At 36.0% G+C, this 12,078-nt stretch overlaps 1 protein-coding gene across 6 annotated transcripts in view; it reads right to left on the minus strand.

Moving 5' to 3' along the window:
• ATP13A3 (ATPase 13A3) overlaps positions 1-12,078 on the minus strand; it is a 61,181-nt gene that overhangs the window by 30,235 nt on the left and 18,868 nt on the right. For all 6 annotated transcript variants that reach the window (XM_085069435.1, XM_085069436.1, XM_085069439.1 and 3 more), the window contains 8 exons: positions 9,733-9,826; positions 7,842-8,015; positions 6,901-7,071; positions 6,512-6,582; positions 2,827-2,907; positions 2,043-2,112; positions 1,060-1,194; positions 183-255 (listed from right to left, as the gene is read on the minus strand). In XM_085069435.1, coding sequence (XP_084925561.1) covers positions 183-255; positions 1,060-1,194; positions 2,043-2,112; positions 2,827-2,907; positions 6,512-6,582; positions 6,901-7,071; positions 7,842-8,015; positions 9,733-9,826 — 869 coding nt within the window. The remainder of the gene's footprint in view (positions 1-182; positions 256-1,059; positions 1,195-2,042; positions 2,113-2,826; positions 2,908-6,511; positions 6,583-6,900; positions 7,072-7,841; positions 8,016-9,732; positions 9,827-12,078) is intronic.

Raw genomic sequence — 12,078 nt, forward strand, 5'->3', positions numbered from 1 at the left:
TAGAAGGCTAACCCTAAACAGATTACACTAAATTCCACTTTGCAACTTCTTTTCCCCTGCAATTTTGCTAAGCAATGCAAGCATTTCAAGCTGATGAAAGAAAGAACAGATGCAGACCCACTTTACACTCACACTTCATGAATAATTTAAATTCAACCTTCCAGGCCACCTGTGAAATTTACCTTGGTTTCCTCTGCAGACAGAAACCCTTACAATGCTGTGAGCTGCTACCATGTCATGTAACATAACATATTGCTGCAAAGGGAAGAAAAGTTCATTATTCAAAAGCACAGCTTGTCTTCTAAATGCACATATTCTAGCTCTACAATTACAAGTGATGAGATTCTCTACTAACTTTCTTTAACAACAAAGTGCTACTCAAAACATTCTCTTGAACATTCTCTTTTCTCATAGTTGAGAAAACTTATGGACAAATAAAGTTTGAGTGCATCAACCTGTGCAGGCTCCTATTTTTAACAGCATTCTGGATGCAAATATACACTGTCATGCAAATGTTATAAAAGCATTTGGTCATTAACAGACAAAAGTAAAAGCTGCTGTAGTTGTATGAACTTAAAGTAAGAGAGCTTTCTTTTTTGTCTCTGGTCTGAATTCAGAGATTTCAATTTAAGGATAACTAGTACCTGAATTTCCATCAGCTAAGTCTACAGAGAAAACCAAATCACCAATTTAACAATGCACACATTTCACTGCTGCTCAGTTCTGTAGGGCTTTTTCAAACAAGGAAACAATGCAAGATGGAATCACCACTGTCAGTAAAACTTGGTACATAAACTTGTGTCTGGGTTTTATCTAAGCAAGGTAGTGCTTCTGTTATCTGAGGCCAACCAATTGATTCATCAGCATGGAAAGTCTGCAAAGGTCTCAAAGAAAACTATAAATCCAAATTCTTTATAGCTCAAAGAGGGAAAATGCATAACAATATTCTATATACCTGTATAACTCTGAAAAATTCATAAAGATTTGTAGGCAATTTCACAGCAAAATAAGGCAATCAGTAAAAAGCCAAAAATATACATCTGTTTTCTTTGGACTTACCTTTCTAATGGTGTAGAGTGAGCTAACAATGGATATTACAGACATAATCACAATTGCTAATGCATAGTAGTGATACTCATCAGTGATCCACAATATCACACTGAACAACTGGAAAATGTAAAAAGGGTTGAGAACCTAGAAGAGTGACAGAACATTCAAGTTACATCAAAAGGTCACATGGGTTCTCCATCAGAACAAAGTTGAAATTATCCTCCTCCAGGGAGGAGACAGTTTCAGTTCTTTATACATAATTTTTGTTTGTTTTGCCAAACGGATCCTTTTTCTTTTTTTAGTACTTCCTCAGCCCCTCAACAGCACAGTTCTCACTAAAATAATACACACAGACTTTGAAGAATGCATGCATTTTCCCCTACACCTCAAAACAATGTAATAAGAATATCTGATGCACCTTAAGTGATAATTCTTAAACCAATTGAGATGTTATTTTCTATTAATAAATGCCCTGAATACCTCAAGTTGCTACTCCATTAGATCAGGGTAGAGAGTTTCTTTGTTCAGAAGTTCTACTGTGCACTACTACAGCACACAGATAAGCCAGTTATTCAAATCCACCTGATACAGGGAAAATTAAACAAATCCAACAGAAGTATATACAACAGCACATCTGCTTTTCTGTATGTGTTCTAACATATAATCCCTGGGCTCCTCATGGAGTACACAGACATTTTATGTTTTAAATTAACTACAAAAAATAAAATGCTGACCCTTTCAAAGAATTCTGCCATGTTTTCTAATGTCCTTCCTGAGGCACCAGGCTGTGAACTCTGTAGAGCTTACAGCTATGGCCTCTTTGATCCTTAGCTCTAAGGAGAGCTCGAGAGCTCAGAAAAATGGTCCATATGATTTTGTTTTACAGTCCTGGGCTCTGGGTATATGTTTCCAATAGTCAATAGTCATTGCACTTAAAGTAACTTTCAATTATGCACATTTTTTTCTTTAATTTGTTAAAGAAAAGGCTTTACCTCCTTAACCAGAAGCTTAAAAATGGAAGGCACTTTCACAGCAATTTCATTTACTCCATAGAATGCTTTTCTGCATCAGAAAAGAAAAATACAAAAAAAAAAAGTTAAGACTTTTATTAGGAGTCTTATTGATGTCAAATCAATTCCACTAAAACAAGAAAGTATAACATCTCACTAAATCTGTGGCTCTCATCGTATTTTTTCAAAAAGTGCTTTTCAGAAAACATTTACCTAGTGAGATGTTCCAGTACAAAGATAATTATTTTAAACTTCAATTTAAACTGTACCTTATTTTTTAGGTTCTTTCATAATGAGATTTCCCTTTAAATTGTGTATGGGTCCAGTGTTATTAAAGATGTCATTCTGAAAGCCAGTATGTGATTCCCATTAACTTGAGCCTAAACAAGCATTAACTCTTACCCTGCAGTAAGACACTGTTTTTAAAGTCCTGTATCTTTTTTTCTTAGAACAAAGAAAGGCAAATCATGAAAGGGGGAGCAAGAAACCAAGCTCTGATGGGATCTGAGCTGGTTAAATGACAGTGGCATGAAAAAGCCCTTAAGATTATCTGAGGGGAAAGGCTTTTATCGTAGAAAAAGACACAAATTGCCAGATGATGAATAGATGAACAAGCAGATGCTTCCATATTTTAACCTGTATGAAGGTCTCATTTTCAAAAAAAATCAGCCACTGATGACTCAATTGTCTTCTTGGCTTTTTAACACTGTGAGGACAGGTAATAGAACATAAACAATTCTTCCCTCAAATACTACTGCAATATTACCTGTAATCATGCATTCCCTTTGTAAGCCCTGTGCTGTGTTCATTATGAATTGCAGAGCAGAAGGTAGATTCATCTAGACCTCTAAGGAAAGGAAAAAGTCAATGAGTTGTTTAAGAAACCTGATAGTTAAAATTAAGTCTTTGGTAACTGTTTTATAAAACAACAAAATCTATGGACTAATGTATTCTTAGCTGGTTTTGTCATAACTGCAATGAAACCAATGACACATTAGAAACAATCTCCTTGTTGATATATCTTACTCTGTAGGATAGTCATATCTATTTTAATCAAAATGGAGACACTTTCAAAATGAAGCAAAATACTAGCATAACTAGTACTCAAAGGCCCCTAAAATGTGAGCAAGTTTTAGAGAATATTATATTAAATCAATAAGGGGATTATTATTTCTTAAAATTATCTTCTTTTGACTCTAAGCAGAAATGGAAGTATTTTAGAAATAATTATGAAACAATTTATTAAATGAATCTATACCATAGCTATTTTGCAGCATCTTATTATCACAATGTTATCCATGACTAGGGAAAATACATTCTACAATTTCAGTACTTCCTTATCACCAGGAGACTAATATTCACATGACTTCTCTACATGCTGTGAAAGCAAATGCTGTGCACTAGGAGATCTGCAGACAAGCAGAAACACCTGAAACATAATTATTTACATCATCATTTACAGCTATGGGATTGTTCTAACTACCAAACTCAGTAAATCATATGTATCACACCCAATATCCAGGCATTTTCTCATGGATGTGCTTTGGATGCACAGGAAAATATAGTTACCTTCCAAAAGACTTTCACAGATGTCATGACAAAACCAGCACTATTCCACATGAATCTTTTTTATATTGCATATCTATTAAGCTATCTATCAAAAAGGATTCAGAGTTGTCCCAGTGGAAAAAAAAAAACCAACTCTTTATTGTGCATATTTAGTAACAACTACTTCCATTCTCTAGTACAGAGGGAAAGCTTTAAACACCCTCACTACTGCAAAGCCTAGGATCACATTTCCACCAACTGCTTGTACAAGAACAGAAGATGAAAATCAAGTGTTAACCTGGCCCCAGGTTTACAAGGTTTCTCTAAAACTTTTTAAGTTCAAGTATTTGAAAAATATTATTTTGGAATAAAAAATATACAAATATCTGTTACTAACTGTGTCTTTCCTCCCACTCCATCCCAAATAATTTTTATTTTCCTGCAGAAAAAGAAATGTAAGAGTGGATCTAAGAAGGGTCCCTAAATTTAAGTGTTTTATGTGCAAATATTCATAACTATGTGTGCAATATCCATGCAAAGACAGAGCTTCTAGCAGGATGTTCTCTGCTTTTTACACTACTGCTACAGACTGAATTCCCAGGGCATTAAAAAAAAAATCCCTCTGTGCACAGTTTATTATATAAAGCACTCATCAACCCACTCAGAAATTCAGTTGACAGTAGCTAAAACAAAACAGACATGCAAGGTCAGAGTTGCATCCTCTTTGGCTATGTGACCAAGCCTGACTTAGCTCAAGAACAATTACACTTGCATTTCCTGTGTTTAAAACAGTGATCTTAATATTATGGTAATATAAAAAGAACAATGATATGAAACTCAAGCTCTTGTAACTGAATTAGTTACCCAAGAAATCTTAATTTGCCTCCCTTCTGTGTCATGCTAAGCCTTTCATTACATGATCCAACTGTTCTGTCTCTGGGTACTTGCGTAACTTGCTGTCCAAAATGAATGTTCTTCATGATGCAGTGCTGTGCTTAGATCATAACCACAAGTATGCTGCCTGCTTTAAGGGGTTTACTATAAAACCCTGTGTCTTTACAAATACGAACTTGATTCTCTACCATGTTATTAGGCAATACCAATTTTTGGTTTATACATATAAACCGAAGAGCAGAATAAGAAAACGTATCTGGGAGAAGGCCAATTTTTAAAAGAATTCTTTTCAGAATATTTATCTTTCATAATATCAGCTACTATTTTGCACGTGGTATCTAGTACTTCAATACATGACCATTCACTTTAGAGAAAAGTTATAGCAAACTGGCATTTTTATCTGACCGTATGCAAAAGTGACTTAGTGCTGTAACAGTATCCAGTATGTCTCTGATCCAGTTCTTTCTCCTCTTTATTATTCAATAGCTAAATAATCATGTCCAGCTCAGCTACTGTACCTGACTAAACAAGTGGCCAGGCTCAGTCATGGCTAATACATCAAACAAATGAAAGTTTGGCTTATCAGCAAGAATGTGATTGAATAAATGCTCACATAACTTCACAGGCATATCTGAGATTTTTTTCAGGGCTTATAAATTGGCTGAGTTATCACAAGAACATCAAAAGGCACAGTAAAACAGCCACAAATGCCAAGTTTCAAGTCACTGCTTTAATGTCAAGGAAAAACATTTTTTTTCTAAACATGAAGTCCTATGATTTTTTTCCAATACCTGTTCTTAACATACAAGTACAGTTTCTTAATCTCATCTATGGGAACTATTCCCTTTGAACAGTTTAAATTAGGAACATTATAGGCATGAAAACAGGAGCCTGAAATGAAAAATGATGAGTGTCATCACCTGCACAACTGTATTTCATCAGAGGCTTAGCATAAAAAATGCATACAAAACTTTTAATTATTTACTCATGAACTGAGACATTTCCACCCTCCCAGATGAGGACTGCTCAGTTTTGTAATTGCTTGTATTATAATAATTTCTTAAAATTGCTTTCACTGCTGATATTTTTCCATATTATTTGCATGGGGTTTTTTTGGAAAAAACAACATTGGCAAAGTATGTTCCTTCTTAGAGAAGTATCAGCTGTTTTGCTTTCCTTCAGTCACAGTCATGAATTTTTCTATATGCAGTACTTGAACTTCTCCACAGGATGGTTCAATGCAGTGAACATTGATTTAAGTTTAGAAGAGGTTATATATCTGATCTGAATTTATTATTTTGATGGGCAGTTGCCAAAAATGGAGAAGCCTGTGCTCATTTAACTTGTGGTACTATGAGAAAGCCTTATCACAGAAAGAAAAACTTTAACTGTAACATCATGCAACAGTGCTGCCAGATAAAAGAAAATACAGTGCATCACAAGCTAGTAGTGCCCACTAAAAAACATTTTTATCAGTGCAACAGACCCGTTTTTGTTACTAAAGAGTAAAAAAAGATGGCTCAGATCCAACTCAACTACACTAAAATGTAGCAACAGACCTACAAAAAGATGAGCAAAAAGGTATTATTTGGTGAATTCCCCTTCTTCCTAGATACTCCTTTTGGGTCTAGCTCAGCAACACAAAAAACCTAAGTTATTTCATCATAAGCAAAGTTTTTGAGTGTTTATATAAGCAGTACTACTGTCTATGAGCAGGTGCTCTGATTCTCAAATAACAGTCCAAGAACAGGCAAAAAGCCTGCAGAGGCATGCAGCCCTTCACCCTACACAAATCATGCTTGATAAAGGCAGATTAAACAAACACCTTCCTTCTAAATTCACACTGAGTTAAAATCTCCCTGTGCTCACCATGCTTCAAACAAAGACTCAGTGAGCTAAAACAGCTGGTCAGAAAACAACACCCACTTTTAGCAGGGTCGTAGGTATGTTATTGTATTTCTTTAAAAATGCAGTTGGAAGCACAACACATAAGAAAAAAGTATTCTTACCGTACAACATCAAAATTTTGAACTGAATCATTCCAAAAATACTTCACACTGTGATGTGTGAAATAACGAATCTGTAAGGGCAACAAAACATAGATGTTAAACTGGCACCACTTAACACCCCTCTTCTGACTGACTTTATTCTGAGAGGTGATAGAAAATGAATTTAGAAAAGCTTCACTGAAAAATGTACACTTTTCTTTCAACATAATCTTTCAATCTTCCACAATTTCCAGTAACAGATTATTGAGGAGACTTCTGTTCCACCCAAAGAATGAGTTTGCCTTTCAGACAAAAGTGGCAGCTCACATGTACTGTACTGTGTGTGTTTATTTTCAACAGTACTTGAGATGCTTGAGAATCAGTCAGCATAGTAAAGCAGGTTTACTTACAGGCAAATATTTTTTCGAATCGCTTTTATTCTCTTCTGCAGCAGATTCAGAGAAATGAACAGCATGGCCATTTGAAACCTTGTGCACTAGAGGGTTAGGATTCTGTAAAGGATTGGCTCCCAAAGAAGGCATAACGCGAACCTTTGCACAAAACCATATCTTGAATTCATCCTTAAAAAGAGAGGGGAAAATTAATTCATTGAAAGAGCATTTAAACAGCATTTTATTACAACAGCTGTAGCAAAATCACAGATAACAGATTAGCAGAGCCCATACATAATTAAAGAACATATCTCCAAGTTAGTATCAGCTACCTTAAGAATAATTGTCTTTCCACAATTCTAAAAGCATTTTTGTGCCAAAATATCTATTTTTTTGTAAGCAATGAGTCTTGGTACTTTAAGTTCAACATATTGAGGCCTTCATGATTTAATACAGCTGCTCTGCAGTAGGAGGAACGATGGGATTGTAATGCATTCAGCTGCACCAACCCTGCAACATCCAGTAACTGAGAACTTGACAAAAGATCATAACCAGGGATTGTACACAGCAATTGAGCAGGAAGAAAATCACTTGAAATCAAAGCACACTTGGGTCAGCAGTTACACCTTACTTCAACAAATGTAACTTTGCTGAACAAGGGAGGGGAGACCATGTTTCAGTTTACACTAACAAGGTATTTGTTCTGTAACTTTCAATGCCAACAGCATTCATGCATTCGATTCTTAAAATTGAAAGACAAGCTCTCTTTTGGCTATGCCCACTGCAAACAGCTGTCAGCCTTCCCACAGAGGCAGATAAAGCCACATACAGTCCCGAGGAGCACAGCTCTGTCAGTGCTGTAAAACACCATCAGGTCTACACTGCAGGTAAGGATTGGTGTATTCCAGTAAGCTGAAGTCACTGCAAACTGGCAGAAGCACATCCCCCTGTGCACTTACAGTTGTTCTCAGCAGAACCACTCCACAGTCTTTAAGCGTAGTCCTTTTGCACGTCGCTTTCACACGCCACTGAGGCATCCAGTAGAGGAGGAGGAGAAGAAAGCCACCAGAACAGATCACTCCTACAGCAACTAGCACCAACTTCCAGCGACACAGATCATAGCCATAAATCTCCTGCATGGAAGTAGAAACAAGTAAGGATGACTCTCTTAATTACTCTGGCTTGGGATGCCAGCATTAATTTTTCACAATGTGCAGGATTTAAAGCAAATCAAATTTCAAAACCATTTCCTCTTTTTTCTTTTCTGGGGGAAGGAAAGATTTGAAACAATTAAAACATTGAAGCAATACAGAATACTGTTTTGCTTAGTCAGAAATATAGACATCAATAAAAGCCTGACAGAGGCAGATCATGCACACTGTGTAAAACATTTCATTGCAGGACCTGTCTCCTCTCTGCACTGCTCCCTAAGGACTGAGGCTGCAACACAACCTGCCTTAACTCTCAGCGAACAACATTTGTGACCATGACACAGCACAAGTCAGCTAAACATTCAAGAGCAAAAGCATGTGGTTTTGTCAAATGCTGATTTTATGACATTTGATTAGCTAGCATTCACAGTTTGAATTACTACTGCAGGCTGAATTTTAAACATTCTAAAAAAACCTGTAAATATATCAAACACCATTTTTTAATACAGAATCTTGCTTATTTTGCCTGTCATTTAACAAGAAATGCTGCATTACAAACTCCAAAGCCATACTCAAAGGTTCTGTAACTTGCACCCGTTAGAAAAATCCTCTTCTCCCATTAAAAAAATGCCAAGTATTCAGTGTGCAAGCACCAACTTAACTTGATGACAGCCAGGAACAGAAAATAATTTAGTGACTTACTGAATACTGTATTACATTCCTGAGTTTCACATTACATCATTAGATTATATTTCCTGCTGTAAAAGGGCAATGAAGTTTCCTATTGAGTCCCACCCATTGTTCATATTGACATGAACTTCTCGGATTTTTTTTTTTTACTTTTCATTAAACAGTGTTAGGAAAGGAGCTTAAACAATTTCTAAGAAAAGGCTTTTGAAAAGTTTGTTTTGCCACCTTCTCAGATGACAAAAAACAGAGATAAAGCCCATTCTCAGCCCCAAAACACCCCTTAGCAATAAAAATAGGAGAATGAAAGACTGTGAGAGAAGTTAATGCTTCTTTTTAGGACAAAATAAAGTTACTTCTTAAAAAAAAGATTTTATTTTAGTGACCAGGCCATAAACATCTCCTGTTCTAAGATGCATTTGCTTCCTCTCTGTATTAGAGCTGTGTAGTGAAGAACTGCTTTCCTAGCAGTGTACACAAGGACAGAACAAAGACTTCCATTAACAGAAACCTATCATTTTTAAAAACAAAAATCCTTATATATACAAAATGGTCTAGAAAACACCCTATGAACCCAAAGTGGGCTAGAAATTTAAAGATTAGCTGCTAGTACTTTCCTGTCAAAGCATACTGCTTTGAGTCACATTATGAAGCATTAACCTGTTTTAAAATACAACAAAAAATCTCCAGGATTTGGAGGGAAGAAACCAAACAACAAAATAATAGTAATAATAAAAAAAACCCCCAAACAACCCACTTTGTTTCAACTTTCATATGCAGAAAAAGAAATGTTAAATACCAAAATGTGGTATCTATTCGACTACTGCCCTCAAGAAAAACCTTTCCCATCCCAAGACTAATTTCTTAATATCAAAAAATATTGCCAAGGATAACCTTATAAGTTGATTTCAACTGAGACAATCCACTTCCTAATGTAATATGCCCCCTTTAAAGAGAAAACCCTGAAAATGTTTCTTCCATTGTATAAAAATAAATTAACAGAATTCATTACCATCTCATCTTCCTCTGCTTTATTGACATACTTCTTTTCTTCTTTCTCCATGTTTAGTATGATATGGAACTTCTCAACTTGAGATATGGAAGACCTTCAACAAAAAAAGAATTAAAAACTGAAGCAACATTCCTGATTTTATACCCAAGTTTTAGGTTGTTTCAAGTTACCCTGGGTAAGTGCATACACATAAAACACACCACTTACAAAATATTAATATTTATCTTCAATTTGCACTGTTACTAATTTCTAGAAGTACCTATCCAAGGAGCTCTGTTAACACTTTACAACTGAACACAAGATGAATGCAAGTGAAATACTGTAGAAACAGCAGGCTTTAAAAGAGGGGAAAGAAGCTTGTACCAATTTAACTTGGCTACATTCTACATGCAGCAAGCAGTTTTTGGTACATTCTACAAGCTTCATGATGGAAATGGGAATCAATCCTATTAAAAAAAAAAAGCTTAAAAGTAGGTCAATATTACACATTTGTATCACTCTATATGTAATAGCTCCAAGCAGATGCTTTCAGAAGCCAGGCTATCCTTCAAGAGAAAAGGCACAGTACTCCTGAGATCTACACTTCTCATCTGAGCAAAAGAATAAATACATGCTTTAAAAAGTTTCATCCCCAGTTCATTATGTCTAAATCAAGACACTCTTATTGGTCAGTCTTTCCCCTTCTTTCCAATTCCTCTGCTACTCAATTTGCATCAAAATCTCTCATAGTTGCTAATCTTGAGAGGTGCTTTGAGGACCGATAAAGATTACAATTTTCATGAATAAGGAAAGGCATGGAAAAGATATGACACTGTCTACGAGACGAATGCAGTGCACACAGATCCTTATTCCAAAAGGGGAGAACTACAAACAAAGGCTACAACATTCTAGGAGGCTTATCAGAATTTTCCTCAGTCACATAAGCAGTAAAATCAAAAGTACCATGTCAAAAAGCCAAATTTTTGGAATTAAAACTGCATCAAACCTTCATTTGGGCACCCTGTTCATGTTAATTGTATACAATTTATAATTAATGCACAGGAACCACCTTTTAACTACCACAGTTAAAATCACTAAATAGCCAGTGCTCACCTGACGAGACTATGGATTAACTATAATTCTCTACACTGACATGGTGCAGCCCTCAATTTTATTTACTGCACATACATAAATCTCTCAGAAGACAGCACTTACTACTACAGTTTATAACCACTAACCAAGGATTAAGTCACAGCACAAGTAGTTACTCTTATTATCCTTTTTCAGGCTGTTATTAGTTTTAGGTAGCACTCTGATATAAGTACAGTCACTACCAACTTCTCTATCATTAACTCCCCAACATTTTCACAAACCAATTTACCAGACTCCAGGTCAGTTCCCCTCAAAGCCAGCCCCTGGATCCATGCACTTACATTCACCAGCAATGCCAGCTTCAAAGGGTCCCTCCTCCCAGCTCCTGCAGCCTATCAACATCATCACATCCACACGTGTTTTCTGCAACCTACCATCTCCTTTCCAGTTAACCCAATACATGAAGCAGGAACCCAACCGAAAAGGTTTGTTTTGCTATCCAAATGTGGATCTCCTCAGAAATCTATTCCCACTGATGAATAAGGTCCTAGTAGAAGAAACACACACTCAAATGAGGGAACTGCATCACAGCATAGAGCTCAGTCTCAGGTGAGAAGCAGCTCACTACTTCACAAATTAAGCGCTTGATACAGTTGGCATTTTGTACTAAATGGAAGGAAGCTAACTTGGCAACAACTGCCTCCTTTGATTGGAACATCAGCTCACACATCCCTTGCCTTGTTAAGGTCAAAATTTTCTACGCTATGCTACAATTTTACTGCAGATTTATTTGGAAATTAAGCCATACAAGTCATTGAAGTTCTAAACCACACTTTTGTTTAAATTGCCACTTTTCTTAACTAAGTAGCTTTCTATTCTGGGAAAGACATAGATAATAAATAAAAGCAGTTAAAATCTGTCCTAAATCTACACAGGATTGCTAAGAAAGCTCCTGAGGACAATCTTTGTATTAATCACGTCAAACAACTTTACGAACACCTCACAAATCACATTTTCAATCAAGAAGTCACGCAGCCAGAAAAAGTTCTGTGTATTTACAGAATTCTACTTCTAATAGAGTTCACAGCTCCAGGAAAGAATTATTAGATTAATCATACTTGAACTAGTCTGCTCTTAAACAAACATACACTTCCCCACTATAATGTACAGCAACATTAAAAAGGGTGCCTGCAGCCAACTCTCAAACCCTGATGGACATATCAAGCAAGAATTTGATACAGGAAAGCACCAGGCAGAAAAATAAATGCAAACAGC

The sequence above is a fragment of the Lichenostomus cassidix genome, chromosome 9 (genome assembly GCF_008360975.1).
Source record: "Lichenostomus cassidix isolate B80296 chromosome 9, HeHo_3.0, whole genome shotgun sequence".
Lineage (NCBI taxonomy): Eukaryota > Metazoa > Chordata > Aves > Passeriformes > Meliphagidae > Lichenostomus > Lichenostomus cassidix.